The sequence below is a fragment of the Pantherophis guttatus genome, chromosome 4 (assembly GCF_059756535.1).
Source record: "Pantherophis guttatus breed Tessera chromosome 4, ASM5975653v1, whole genome shotgun sequence".
Lineage (NCBI taxonomy): Eukaryota > Metazoa > Chordata > Lepidosauria > Squamata > Colubridae > Pantherophis > Pantherophis guttatus.
In genome coordinates, this window is record NC_142066.1 from 152757750 (window position 1) to 152773569 (window position 15820).

The 15820-nt window shown below is 40.7% G+C and overlaps 1 protein-coding gene across 1 annotated transcript in view; it reads right to left on the reverse strand.

Annotated features, from left to right (window-relative positions):
- The window catches only part of LOC117654780 (sodium channel protein type 5 subunit alpha-like), a 63830-nt gene that overhangs the window by 30260 nt on the left and 17750 nt on the right, over positions 1-15820 (reverse strand). The window contains exons 7-12 of the mRNA XM_087893692.1: positions 13875-14063; positions 11463-11565; positions 6394-6623; positions 5523-5681; positions 4526-4927; positions 940-1353 (exon numbers count right to left, since the gene is read on the reverse strand). Coding sequence (XP_087749818.1) covers positions 940-1353; positions 4526-4927; positions 5523-5681; positions 6394-6623; positions 11463-11565; positions 13875-14063 — 1497 coding nt within the window. The remainder of the gene's footprint in view (positions 1-939; positions 1354-4525; positions 4928-5522; positions 5682-6393; positions 6624-11462; positions 11566-13874; positions 14064-15820) is intronic.

Consider the following 15820-nt stretch of genomic DNA (forward strand, 5'->3'; position numbering starts at 1 on the left):
TGACAGTTTCCAACAAGCAAAGTCAATGGGGGAAGCCAGGTTCACTTAGCAACTGCATGATTCACTGTAGTGAAGTGCTTAACAACCATGGCAAACAGGATCATAAAATCAGGCACGATTCACTTAACAATTGCCTTGTCTAACAGTGGAAAGTTTGGTCCCAATTATGGTTGTAATTCAGGGGTGGGGTCTAAATTTTTTTACTACTGATTCTGTGGGTGTGGCTTATTTTGTGGGCGTGGCTTGATGATCATGTGACAATTCTTTAGTATTTAGCAGAGGTACTGGTCTACCAGGTTTTTAACTGCTTGCAGAACTGTACCAGTCTACCCATTCGTTTTTGGAGGCACTGATCTACTCATTCGTTTTTGGAGGCACCGGTCTACTCATTCCTTTTTGGAGGCACCGGTCTACCACCACACTGTCTTTTAACACTGATCAGCTGTAGGGCGGCCCTTTGAAGCCCCACAGCAAGAGTTTAAACAGTTTTTTTCCTTCTAGCCGATCAGCTGGGACTCAGGAAGCAGCAATAGATTGGGGGTGAGGCAAAATAAAAGGTAAGAATAACGCGGGGGGGCAGGGGGCCCCAGCTCCCAAAGAGAACCGGTTCGGTGACGTCATATCGTTACCGCTACCGGCCCAGCCGAACCAGGAGGAACCCACCACTGTTGTAATTACAGGACTACTTGTAGTCATGATTTTTTTCAATTTTGTTGTCCTGGCAAAGAGCTTTTATTACCAATTAACCTGTTTCATCCCTTCTGATGCCTCCTAAAATTAACAATGGCTAATGGAAAATTCGGTTGGAACATGTCAACAAAAAAAGGAAGCCAATACAGAACCACATAAAAACTAGAAAGAATTTTTCCCCAATTGTTTAATTATACTTTATAGGGAAACCCACCCACCCCCCAGCAAGTCAGGATAATTATTTCCTACCAGGGTACTAAGGTCCATTTCCTCAACACTTAATGTCTCCAGTTCAGCCAGGGGAATAGTGGGAACCTCCCTGTAATCGGTCACAAAATCTTCCTGCTTTCTATCCCATGGAAGTTTATCCCAATTCCCAAAGGATTCCTTGCTAGTGAAGTTCACCGAGATCTCTTTCGTGGATTCAGCATCATAGGACCTTTCAATGACGGTTGTCTCGTTCTTTTTTTGTGTGCCTGTCATCCTCAGCTTCTTCAAGAAGACATGGCAACACCAATCCCTTAGGAAGAGTCTGACAAATCGCAGCCCACTCTGGATGAGTGCTAAAGCCTTTCCAGGGTCAGGTTTGTGATTATCTGCTTCTGTTTCTGAATCACTGCTACTGAAGGAACTCAGCAGCAGAGCGATAAAGAGGTTGAGGACCTGAGTGGGGTGGAAAAAAGCAAGATTTTTTTAAAAAATAGAAAAGTAACTATTTGAGAGTAAGAGACAAGCAGTCCTCGGCTTACAATGTAGTGACCACTTGAAGTAATGTAGTGACCACTTGAAGACAACAGCCTTGAAAAAGGGATTTAGGATTAGGACCACTTTTCACAATGATGACCATTGCAGAATCCCCATAGTCACATGATCAAAAACCAGGTGCTTGATAACTGACATTATTGACAACTGGAGTGTCCAAGAATCATGGGATCCCTTTTTGAGACCTCCTGACAAGCAAAGTCAATGGGGAAGACAGATTCACTTTACAACTATATTACTAATTTAACAACTGCCGTTAATTGGCAAGGAAGGTCATAATTTTATTTTATTTTATTTTATTTTATTTTGATTTATATGCTGCCCTTCTCCGAAGACTCAGGGCGGCTTACAATGTGCTCAGCAATAGCCTTCATCCTTTTGTATATTTATACAAAGTCAGCTTATTGCCCCCACAAACTGGGTCCTCATTTCACCTACCTTAGAAAGGATGGAAGGCTGAGTCAACCTTGAGCCTTGGCGAGATTCGAACCCTGCAGTAATTGCAGGCAGCTGGTCTTAATAAGCTTAATAACAGGGTGCCTTAAACCCCTGTACTACCAAGGCTCTGGGGCAAAAACTTACCTAACAACTGTCTCGCTTAGTAATGAAAAATATAGGGCTCAATTGTGGTCGTAAGTCGAAGACTACCTATATTCATCCTACAATCCTATTCATAGGGCATATTTCTGAATAGATAAACATAGGATTACAATATCAAGTCATTTTCCACTGCGGTGTAAATAGTATGCTCTGAAAGTGGTCTATGAGAACACCTGTGCTCAAATATTGCCAACTCTTTAGTTTTGCTCCTGAAATAACGATAAAAAATTTTCACCTGCTTCTCACTGGACTATTTAACACAAGGTAAGGGAGTTAGGAAGCTACAATCAAATTCCATTTCCCTATTAGGAACTTATATATAAGTTTCAATCCATGCCACCGTTTCCACCCACAGAATCCTCAAGGCAGCTAACTGACAAAAGTCCAGTAAAAGCATTTGCTAAAATATTTACTAATTTAATGCTAAAGACCTGTCTGAGAAAGAAAGTCACGATTCCTTCTCTGAGGGTGGAAAGAGTGGGCATCCAGTATAAAGTCTGAAGGGTTAACACAGGAGATAGCAGGTGTTAATTCCAGCTTTTCTCTGGCTGTGCTTGAAACCAGTGAAAATAGTATGACTTGAACAATGAAAAAAACAAACAAATCATGAAGGAATGAATAGTGCAACACATTGTTTCCCAAGGTGAGTAATTTAGACCATTCCTTCAATCTGGCAAAAGTTTGCTCAAGCAAACTAAGTTTGACTCCTGATGACTTCCATGAAGTGAATTTAATTTTTCTAGTAGCATTATGGATTATTTATTAAGTTTGCTAGAAATTCTGTTTATATAACCTTATATCAAGGTTCCAGGTAACACCCCCAATGCAAGAAGACTCCAAGGCTAGAAGTTCCCCAAAGTTCCATTTTATTACAGATGTCATATTGGCACACCTGGGAAAACCTGAATTTGAAAGCTTCCAGGTTTTCCCCACCCAAAAGAAAGCCCAAGTCCCTTCCCCTGCACCCACATGTCCATCACATGGTCTAATCAATGCACCATCCCAACGGGAGATGCCTCCCAGTCACGCCACTCCAGGTGCAGGCTGAATGTCCTAGGCTCTCAGAGAAAGGAATGTTATTATGGCTAGATATCCCCATAACTTCATGCAATCCCCCCTCCCAGTTTTCCACAGCACTAAGTATGGCAGCCCTGAAGATCCAAAGTAAAAAATGGCCTCCAGGGCTGACACCTTACAGAACAAACAAAATGCACAGTCACCATGTGCTTTACTGCTTAATTGTTAGAAGGAAACAGGAAACTTTCTATATAGAGAAAAGACAGAGCATACCATAGATAAAACTAGCAAACTTACAAACACTGCCATCTACTGGCTCTACTGCTGTAGTTGTTGCATAGAATACAAGAAAACTATTCCAGCAAAGTTCTTCTGGGAAATTGTTCCCAAGATGGTCCCTTTGGCTGGGGTACCCAACCCCCAGGCCACAGCCCATTACTGGGCTGTGGCCTATTTGCAACCAGTCCACATCAGTGGTGGGCTGACATACACGCACGCAGCTCAACTCAAGTGAGTGGTGGGTTGACGCACAAGCACATATGCACGCAGCTCAACTTGCAGTCGAGCTGCACGCATGCTGGTCCACTGCTCGCGTGAGTCTAGCTGCTTGTACAGCCCACTGCTCGCACACCCTGGTTCTTTTCCACCAGGTGGGCTGCCAAGCCGCAATGGTTGGTGACCGCTAATCTATGGTGCTTTATCCAAGGATAAACTAGGATGCAACTCTGTTTAACATCCAAGATGAGCAAGAAAGCAATACATAGAAGAAAAACTATCATGAGATCATCTCAGTGGAGAAAGAAAGTTTTTGGGGTTTTTTTTTTTTAAAAAAACTATAGGTAATCTTCATTTTACAACCATTCATTTAGTGACCTTTCGAACTTCCAATGGTACTGAAAAAGTGACTTATGGCCGTTTTTCACACTTTCAACCGTTACAGCATCTCCATGGTCAGGTGGTCAAAATTCGCATGCTTGGTAATTGACATGTATTTATGACTTGTCCTGGCGTCATGTAATCCCCTTTTGTGACCTTCTGACAAGCAAAGTCAATGGGGAAGCTAGATTCACTTTACAACTGAACAGCTGCAGGGATTCTCTTAACAACGGTGACAAGAAAGGTTGTAAAATGGAGCGCAATTCACTTAACAACTATCTCACTTAGCAACAGAAATGTTGGTCTCAGTTGTAGCTGCAAGTTGAAGACTTTTACCTGTATTATAAAAGCTTATCAGCTCTGATAAAGATGCGAGATTGAGGAAACAAATAAATGCAAAGACTAATAAATAAATAAATAAATAAAAATTCACATTATGCATTATTCTAGAAGTAAATCATATCTACAGAAGAAGAAATTAGATGACAGGACTTTGGAAGGGAAAGTTCCCCTTCCTCGTTTTGTTAATTGAGAAAGGCTCCAATTTAAATAGTCCTGACAAAAATATTTGGAAACTTACCACCAGGTTTCCTAAAACCAGGACCAGCATGAACAGAATTATGCATCGTCCTTCCCCGGCAATCTGCATGCATTCCCACATGGTGGAAATCCATTCTCCGCACAGAATTCGGAATATAATAAGAAATGAATGCAAAAAATCCTTCATATGCCAACGCAACTGGCATGTCTCAGAACTATTACTGGAAGCACAAATCGGCATACTATCGTTGTTGCAGATGTTAGCATTAGCAGGGACAGCGCTGTAGTAATTCCCAAAGGCTTGCTTGCCAACCACAGCGAAAATGAATACAGTGAATATCAGAACGAGGGTGAGGTTACCCAGAGGGCCTACTGATTTCAACATTATTTTCATAAGCTTATTTAAAGCTGGCCAAAATTTTGAAAGTTTGAAGATTCTCAGCTGTTGGGGATAAGGCAGGGTTGGGGAGGAAAGGAAAGAACACAGAAATCCAGCAGTTAGATTTGAGTTTTATACTATGCACACAGTTCATTCTACTGATAAAATAAATGTATCAGACTATTCATACCAAAAGGAAGGTCAAAATGCCCTTTTGTATAAACATCCACTTGTACAAGAGGATGACATTTACATCTGAAATTATACATAGTACATGTTTGTCGTTAATGATCCAGAGACGATTACAAATGCTTCCTGATGCCAGCAAATGCTCTCTGAATCAACCGGTAAATATGCTGCTTCATATGGTGTTTCTCTGGTGAGGAGCTATTCTAGCAGGGCTGCTCAAAAGAAGAGGATCCTATCAACAAGACATAATTGTCATTATTATATATTATTTGGTCTCACCTTGTACTGTACCAAGACAACAACGCAGAATAATGCATCCAGCAAAAGCTGGCCAAATTATTGCCCAAAATAAGGCACTTCATTACTCAAATTTAGCATTCTAATTTGTTTCCTTTAAAAAGAAGGTGTTTGTTCACAGGATAGACATAAAAGATTTGTACTTGACTGAATCAAAAGGGTTCTTTATTACCGTTCTGAAAATTGGCGCCCGCTTGCTCAGCAACAGGTTTATTATGCCTGTAATAACCACAATGAAGTCAAACACATTCCAGGAGCACTGAAAATAGTAATACGGATCCAGGGCAATCATCTTGAGGACCATTTCAGCCGTGAAAATGGCAGTGAATACCTGCAAGAAAGTACATCAGAACTATGAAAGACTGACAGCTCCAGATTTGTTATTGCAGAAGGCAAAGTCTATTTATTTATTTATTAGATTTTTATCCCTCCTTTATTACTTAATAAGTAACTCAAGATGGTGAATATCCCTAATAAGCCTTCCTCCTCCGATTTTCCCTATGATAACAGACTTGTGAGGTGAGGTGAGCTGAGAGATATTGACTGGCCCAAAGTCACCCAGCTGGCTTTCATGCGTAAGATGGGACTAGAACTCAGAGTCTCCTGGTGATTGGTCCAAAGTCAGCCATTTGGCTTTCATGTGTAAGGCAGGACTAAAACTCCCTGTTTCCTGATGATTGAGCCGAAGTCACCCAGTCACCCATAGGCTTTCACGCCTATGGAAGGATTATAATTGTTGTACTATTTTCTTTTCTCATCTGCCTGCCACTTCCAGGGGCACATAATGGGTAAGAAGGTATTAAAAAATCAAAATGGCAATTAGTAAAACCATCTTGAGTTTTCTTGACTGCTCCTGAAGATGCCTTGGCCACTTCATTATGCAACTGACTGAGTTCAGAGATCTGAGTAGAAGAAAATGAATAATTTAATGCATAATTAATAGGTACAACATTTAGAGTACCGAGCTTTCAGAAAGGAACATTTTCCCAGAAAACATAATTATTGGCTGGCATGCACCTTCATAAGAAATTGAATTCACTTACGTTATTTCCTTTAGTAACCTGTTCTGGTGATAATGAAAGTTTTTCCAATGCCATCAGCATGGTATTTGTTATAATGCACAGTGTAATAAATAGTTCCATTAAAGGATTTATCATTATTTTCTTCAATATATTCTTTATTTGTAACCACAGCGAACAGCACTCCCAAGTCAGGTACTTTTTGATAGCTTCTTTCAGGCTGGGAGGAAATTCAAATTTGGATTCTTCCCATTCTGAAGACCAAAAGGAACATAATTATGAGTTATTATTTTAGAACTTAATGCAGAATAACAATTTCTGTTTTTACTTTCAAGTAAAAATCACTGGCACTAATACACATGATTAACCTGAAAGTGCATCTAAACTAACAAATGCATATGATACGTCTTTTCATAAAGTTTGTTAGTCAGAAAAGCTGCTGCTGGGACACCTTCTGATTCTTGACTGCACAGGTAGTCCTCAATTCATTATCACTAAGTGGCACTTCAATGTTACAACAGACTCCAAAACGACATTTACGATCTGGCTTTGAAGTTCCAACATCTGCCCTGGGGTCATGTGACATTTTGGGCACTCAGCTGCATATATAGGGTTTTGCAGTCCTTCATGGTCATGTGTCCACAATTATGTCCGTGTTTACTTTCAGTTTCTGGTCAAGGCCACCCCGTTGTAAATAATAGGTTCATATAATGACAATAGTGTTCACAACTGTTTGCTTAACAACTACTACAAAGAAATCATAAAGTCAGATCTGGTCGCATGGACTGCTACTGTGGGTCACATGGACCATAAATGTGGGTTCAGTTCAAGTACCACCTGTAGACTATAAGCTTGACAGTTTCTCAACCATGATCCTTTTAAGAGGTATGGACTTCAACTCCCAGAATTCCTCAGCCAGCTGGCCAGCCAACTCTGGGAGTGCAAGTCCACATCTTTTAAAAGAGCCAACGCTGAGAAAATGTCAGGCATATGGAATCAGAATCACACACCAAGTGTCAATATTCCGACTGACGAACCCAACCAAAGCAAGCACGTTCGAGACATTATGATCTCTGAATGCTAAACTTTATTCAGTACATCATTTTGGCACTGATGGGGGCAAAACCAGATCTAGCTAACCCACATAATTAAAGAATAGAATTCTCCCTCCCCCTATTAGTGCAGGTCACATTGTCCAATTGAGTGTCATTGTACTGTTATGAGAAAAAGTATTTAAGTGTTGGCAGACACCTGCCAAAGTGTCCTTTGCTCTCACTGCTCGTCTTCTTGATGTCTGGAGCCCACGTTCCATCTCCCCCTTGGTTTTTTGGCAAACTGAGAAGCAATAATGGTTGCAACAGCATAAACACGCTTCGAAATTGACATAAAGTTCTGGTTCTAGAAGATTTATGATTCATATACAAGAATCTAATCAACTAACTATCAGCACTAAATTGTCATTAGAAAAGAGTCAATGGAATTCAAGAGGGGGGCTGGTTTTGGACTGCTTGTGGCAACATAAGGATTCCAGGCTAATTCCTGTCTTGACTCCTCCCCAGGCTCTGCTATGTCTTGTCCTACAGAAACACTGCTATAAATTATACAGCTCTCTTTCTGCAGTATAGAACAAATAAGGTTGTGACATTTTCTACATTTCCCTCTCTCTCTGACAAACACACACGTAAAAATACATACACATACAGATGCACACTAAGTGTTGAAGAACAAAAAGGAACAAAACCTATTACCCAATATGTTCAGCAGCTGCTCCTGGTGAAGGTAGCAAACAAGAGTTACCAGACAGATTCAACCATCTTGAGAATTGGGTTGCAGGACATATTGGGAATGGCGTTTAACTCTGCCTGGCCTGAAAAGTTCTCGGTCACAGTTGAATGCGCAGCCCCATTCTGGATTCTGTTTTAATATTTACAACAGTCAAGATATTCTGATTTTTGTTTAAACAAAATAATTGTCAGATCTGCCATCAGACTGCTTCAGCTACGGTTTGTTTTGATTGCAGCCTGCTGTAAATGGGGAGGGGGGGAGGGAAGGAGGATATGGGGAGAAGGGATGACAAGGACCAGAAATGCCAACCAGAAACTATGGTTGAATGATCCAAGGACAGAGGCATGGGAACGGAATGCGAACGCTCATTAAAGAATGCCCAACGTAGAATTCTTACCCAAACAACAAATTTAAACTTTATTTAACCCTGCATAAGTGGATAGCTGCGTTCCTATCAAACAGGGCAACAAGTAGTCAAAATAGGGAATGCTCTATGAAACCCTGCACCAGTTAACAGCAGGGTCCCCCAAGGAAGCGTTTTAGGACCCACACTCTTTATACTTTACATAAACGACCTTTGCAATCATATTATAAGCAACTGCATTCTCTTTGCTGATGATGTAAAGCTATTCAACACCACCAACAATGCTGCTACCCTACAAAAAGACCTTGACTATCTGTCAGAATGGTCAAACAATTGGCGACTCCAAATCTCAACCAACAAATGCTCTGTCTTGCACATTGGCAAAAAAAAAATCAAAACACAAAATATGAGCTGGGCTGATACAACCTTGTAAGATAACCCTCACTCTGTCAGAGTACTCATCTCAAAACGATCTATGTGCCAGAGCCCACTGTTAACAGCATTGTCAAAAAAGCATTAAAAGTTGTTAACCTAATCTTGCGTAGCTTCTTCTCCGGTAATATTGAACTGCAAACTAGGGCATACAAAATTTTGCTAGACCAATTCTTGAATACAGCTGATCGGTCTGAAATCTGCACTGCATATCGGACATTAATACAATTGAGAGAGTCCAGAGATATTTCACAAGAAGAGTCCTCCACTCCTCTGCTCGCAACAGAATACCTTATGCCACCAGACTTGAAATTTTGGGCTTAGACAATTTAGAACTTCGCCGTCTTCGGTCTGACCTAAGCATAGTACTTAAAATTATCAGCTAAAATGTCCTACCTGTCAAGGACTACTTCAGCTTCAACCACAACACTACACAAGCACACAATAGATACAAACTTAAGGTAAACCACTCCAAACCTGATTGCAGAAAATACGAATTCAGCAGGGGTGGGTTCTAAAATTTTTTACTACCGGTTCTGTGGGCATGGCTTATTTTGTGGGCGTGGCTTGATGGTCATGTGACAATTCTTTAGGATTTAGCAGAGGTACTGGTCTACCAGCCTTTTAACTGCTTGCAGAGCTGTACCGGTCTACCCATTTATTTTTGTAGGCACCAGTCTACTCATGTATTTTTGCAGGCACTGGTCTGCCCATTTATTTTTGCAGGCTCCGGTCTACCACCAAACGGCCTTTTACCACTCACCAGCTGTAGGGCGGCCCTTTGAAGCCCCACGGCAAGAGTTTAAACAGTTTTTTTCCTTATAGCCCATCAGCTGGGACTCAGGAGGCAGCAATAGATTGGGGGTGGGGCCAAATAAAAGGTAAGAATAACGCGGGTGGGGTGGGGGGGTGGACGGAGAGGCTAGAACCGGTTTGGTGATGTCATATTGTCACCGCTACCGGCTCGGCGGAACTGGATGGAACCGGATGGAACCCACCACTGTACTTCAGTAACAGAGTGGTCAATGCCTGGAATGCACTACCTGACTCTGTGGTTTCTTCCCCAAACCCCCAAAACTTTAACCTTAGACTGTCTACTGTTGACCTCACCCCATTCCTAAGAGGTCTTTAAGGGGCATGCATAAGCGCACGAGTGTGCCTACTGTCCCCATTTATTCATATCCATTTCATGTATTCAGTTATGTTTATACTTATATCTGTTATCTAATACATGCTTGATGAAAATAAATAAATAAATAAATAAAAATAAAATAAAATAAAATAAAATAAAATAAAATAAAATAAAATAAAAACAAAAACTAGCGAGATAACTCCAGGAGAAGGGAAAACTATCAGCTTTATGAAGGAATATTCAGAACTGGCTTTTCTTATGCTGTAACTACTTAGCTTTAGTAAAAGTATTCCTTTCAGTGCAAATGGAATTGAGGACCTTTCTTTCCTAAATGCCCAAGCTGGGACCAGACTAACAATAATTTTCTTTAGGGGAAATCTACAAGTTCTTTTTAAAGTGTTGTAGAGCAAGGGTCCCCAACCTAATGCACGCACACACTCCTCGCGCTAGCGTTGCTGCAAGAGCCATGAGGGCACCAGCGTTGCTGGGAGCGTCCAGGGGCTAATGGCCCCATTTGTATCATGCGCACGCTCGCGGCCCCATTCACGTATGCACATGTGAGTGTAAAAGGTGCCTGTCCCTCCTGCCCCTCTCACCACCAATCCAGAAAGATTGGAGAACTCTGTTGTAGAGGTATATGGTACAGTGTGTGACTCTAGGGTTAGGCCCTGGAATAGCGCACTGGATCTAAATCATGGGAGATTAAGGTCAGACCAAAAAGATGCTTTGTCACACATATTTCAATTTAGCATTCTAGTGGTCAGTAACAATGGTGGGCTGCTGCTGGTTCAGACCTGTTCGGGAGAACTGGTAGTTCTGACCAGGGCTGGCCCCGCCCACTTGCCCTGGCGCTATCACATCCTATATAATCACCGTTTTTTTTATTCTGTGCACATGCATTTTCAGTTCCAGCTGAACCGGTTGTTACAACGGCAACAGCCCACCCCTGGTCACCAATCTGCACACCTTTAATCTGCTTGTAAAGCTTTAGGGATGTGATAGTCGTAATAATTATTGCTTAAGTTAGAGACAATGAAGTTGCGTTCCTGTTTGAATTCAGGACTTTTTTGGCAGAATTAGAGGGGAGGACCAGGGGATGTTAACCACAGAATGGTTAAAAAAAAATAATCAAGGTTGTGAAAACACATGAAAACAGATGGGGTTACAACAGCATCATTATAGTTGCCATCTTGCCTTTTTTGACCCCACTCTGGGGAAGACCCTTCTTAGTTTTGTAAATAATACAACACAACACAAATTTAAATGAATTTCGGACCATGAAAACTTAATTGTTTGTAATATAATAATGGTACTGAAGTTGTTTTGTTGTTAAAAAAAAAAAGAACTCAAATTTTCCAGATCATTGACATTTTCACTCACCCATAGTTTTGCTAATCACATTGGCAGCACTTGTTAATTTCTGCCTTTGAAATGGATCATCAAGCATTTCAAGTGGTAGTTGATAGGACATCACCATCTCTTTCTGTGGAAGAAAAAAAACCCTCGATTTACTGAATAAAGTGAATGTTTGAACTATTAATGTACCCCTTTATTGAAACGTCTCTTATTGGGTGAGTGCAGGAGAATAATTTCCTGGAAAAGATCTTAGGTTAAGATCAGTGGTGGGCTGCTGCTGGTTCGGATCGGTTCGAGCAAACCGGTAGTTCCGACGATCAGCTGGCCCCACCCACCCACCCCTGCTCAATCCTGTCCTTTATTTCCTTCTTTCTGGCTCAGCTGATTCACGCGGAACAGCTGATTTCTGCGCCTCCGCTGTTCTACTTACCGGGGCTGCCTTAGAAGGTAAGCAGCTGAGCTTCAAATTGCTGTATTTTGAATGCTGCGTGCAAGTGTGTCAGGTGCGTGCACATGCAAAGCGCATGTTCACAGAACTGGTTGTTAAACCGGTTGCAGCCAACCCTGGTTAAGATCCTCTTGAATAGGATACAGCGTAAAGTCTTATATTCAAAATTTTAGCAATCGGCACATATGTACCCATGGGGTCACATGATTGCCACTGGCACCCTTCCCAGGAGAGCTTCCAACAAACCAAATCAATTTGGAAGCCAGATTCCCTTAATGATGTGATTTGCTTAACAGTCACAGGAAAAAGGGTCATAAAATAAGGTGTGACTCATTTAACAACCGCACCGCTTAGTAACAGAAGTTCTGATTCCAATTGCAGTAATAAGTCAACAACTATCTATAATTCTTTTGGTCAGGAAATTCTTCCTTATTTTGAATTTAGATCTTGTTAGCTTCCACCTAATAGTTCTTGTCCTACCTTCAGGAGCTCTGGAGAATAAACCCATCTTCTCTATGACAGGCCTTTAAACATTAGAAGACTGTTTTTATGTCTCCCCTTAGCCTTCAGTTCCTTTTGACTGTAATCAATCTGTAATTCTGGAAAGCAATACTTCAACAAGAAAGCCTTTTCTAAATTTGCCATAGGTGAGCCAGAAAGAAATCAGCTCAGCCAAAGAATACCACTTGAGATACAGAGACCCTCAGTAATAATACAGAATTCCCCTACAGCAGCCAAAGCATAGACAGCACTGATTGGAAAGAACACAGAAGTAAAGCCAATGTATTTTGGTAGTCAATACTAATGAAACTTCATTTTAAACACATTTTAAAAAATCACATACTTATTTCAGCATTTGACCTTCCATCAGTACCGATTACGTGCATTCTTTATTTATAATAAAAATGAGTATGTAACTGCAGAAATCTAGCAACTTTCACATATAGTTCTGAATTCATTGTTTGCTTTCTCTGATGAAATGAATGGGGGGGGGGAATCAGTAGTGTCCATTGTGTGGTCAAAACAGGAAGGATGGAAATTATAGCACCATGATTGAAGCCACCAACAACCAAGCCCATGTGGGCAGAGCTCAAGCTAGCTACTTTATTACATTCTGCCTGTAATACAGGAATCTCCCCAATCTAGCAGCTCTCCCTTGGGAACAAATACAGTAGATAAGGCTCTAAACCCATGATGACGAACCTATGGCACGCATGCCAGAGGTGGCACGCAGCACCCTCTCTGTGGGCATGTGAGCCATCACCACAGTTCCGCTCTGCCACGCATGTGTGCATGCCTCCTGCCAGCCAGCTGGTTTTCAGGTCTCTGCTGCACATGCAGGGGGGAGGGGCGCATGCAGGGGGCCACGAGCGCATGCACAGAGGGCAAGGTGCATGCATGGGGGCAATGCATGTGTTGCATTTTGGGGTTTTGGGCACACACACACGCATTCATGCACACACGTTCTGGGCACTCAGTCCAGAAAAGTTTAGCCATCACTGCTCTAAACCATTGAGGGAAGGCTGGTCCTGGACCTTCTTAATATTGTGCAGTGAGTCTAGACTAGCTCTGTGTTGGATCCCTCCATCCTGCCAGGCTGGGTGCATCTCAGCGTCACCCCTACACATACAATACTGTGACCAGCATCCAGCCTCTTTTGATCTATCCTGAAGATGTTGTTGGAAAAAAATGCACACTAATCATGAAATACATTTAGAAAAAGCAATTCTACATTGCGAAGTTAAAAACCAAAGATAGAAAGTAAAATTTTGTTGGAATAAAATTGTAGGTGCAATTAGATAAAAGTATTTTTCAAGGTTGTTTTTTTTTATTTGACTGATAGATTTATAAATCTATGAAAGAAAATATACCACTTTGTTGGTTGCCCCTTAAAAACTTTGTATATTCACCTAGGTCATCAAATTTCAACTTAATGAGATAAATACATCTTGCACTCTGTTTATAAAGGTTAAACTGCTTAAACTTACAAGTTCCTTTTGACTTTTATCAGGTGGTGAATAAAACATTGTTTCATCTTCCCCATAAGTTTTGGATTTTGTGTTTTTGCGTTTCTTCTTTCTCTTAAATCTTCTTTTCCCTTTTTTATTTTCAGATTCTTCACTTGGCATTTCCAAGTTTTCATTCGATAATGCCAGGAGACTTTGTGAAACTAGTTCCTGAAACATTTTTTTTCAAGTATGCATGGTAAGAGGAGGAGTAGCAGTAATAATTAAAAGGAATACTGATCTTGTAAAAGCTGATATGCAACGAAAGAAATAAACATAGACACCGATACCCCAGCAATGGTTGCTGGATTGAAGATTGATTACACACACACCTAAACATACGATAGATATAGATTATAGAGATAGAGATAGAGATATACACATACATATTTATAGTTATAGAGAGATGTGGCTGCTGGATTGAAGATTGATTATAAACACACACAAACACAAACACACAAGTGCACTGCTCTCTGCTCTCCATCTGTCCAACTTTTCTTACCGTATGGATGTATTCTTGTAGTTTACTTTTTCATTCTTTATTTTATAGTTCCATCATTTTGTTTACTTTCTTTTCATTCCTTCCTTTTAATTGCTGTAAGTCAACTAGCCCCACAGCGAGATAAGTGGGAAATAAATTTAGCATGTACATATACAGACAGACAGACAGATACTAATATTAGAGGTAGTCCTTCATTTACCACAGTTCATTTAGTGACCATTTGAAGCCACAACACTGAAAATAGTGACTTATTACTGTTTTTCACACTTATGACATTGCAATATCCATATAGTCATGTGATCAAATTTCAGATACTTGCCAACTCACTCATATTTATGATGTTTGCAGTGTCCTGGGGGGGGGAGGGTTATGCGATCACCTTTTGTGACTTTCTGACAAGCAAAACACTCTCATGTTACACCTCTCCTGCGGGACCTGCATTGGCTACCGGTTGCCCTCCGGGTGAGATTCAAGGTGCTGATAATTACCTATAAAGCCCTACATGGCTTAGGCCCGGGGTATTGGCGGACCATCTGCGGCTAGCGACAGCCGATGTATTCCCACAGGGAGGGCCTCCTTGGGGTGCCATCGGCCAGACAATGTCAGCTGGCGACCCCTACGGAGCGGGCCTTCTCTGTGGGTGCACCTACCTTGTGGAGCTCCGGGTGGCCCCTAACCTTCGCTCTTTCCGCCGTGACCTTAAAACATGGTTATTTCGCCCGGCTGGTTTGGACTGAAGGGGTTTTAAAGGGGATTTTAATGGTCTTTTATAATCCTATTGGGTATTTTTAATATTATTTTTGCTTGTTTTTATTGTTGTGAGCCGCCCTGAGTCCTTTCGGAGATAGGGCGGCATACAAGTTAAATAAATAAATAAATAAATAAATAAATAAATAAATAAATAAATAAATAAATAAATAAAAAAGTAGATTCACTTAACAACCATGTTATTAACTTATCAACTACAGAGATTCACTTAACAGCTGTGACAAGAAAAGTTATAAATACAGAATTTCGGAAAAGGTAGTAACATACAAATAACTAAATAAAATCAATGACTATATAAAATAAGTACCAAAACATTTCAATGAAAAAACATGCTGTAAATAAGTATATGCACAACTTTTGGGTGGAAATCATAAAAGTTTGTACCACAAAATAAGACAGCTATACATTTCAGAGCATTGTTCATCAAAAAGCATCAACATGTATTAAATGCAAACATCAAAACAAATGAAGAATATCAAAAGTTAAGAAGCTATTTATAACGATTTGCAACTCTCCCTTTAAAAACATCTCTTTAACACAACATATCAGGAAAAAAATAATAGATTGCTCACAATCTGATCTGGTAGGGACTATGGCAAAATTATTAAAAGTGTATACTCTATTAATCAATATTTTCTATCTTAATATTTTAAAGTGG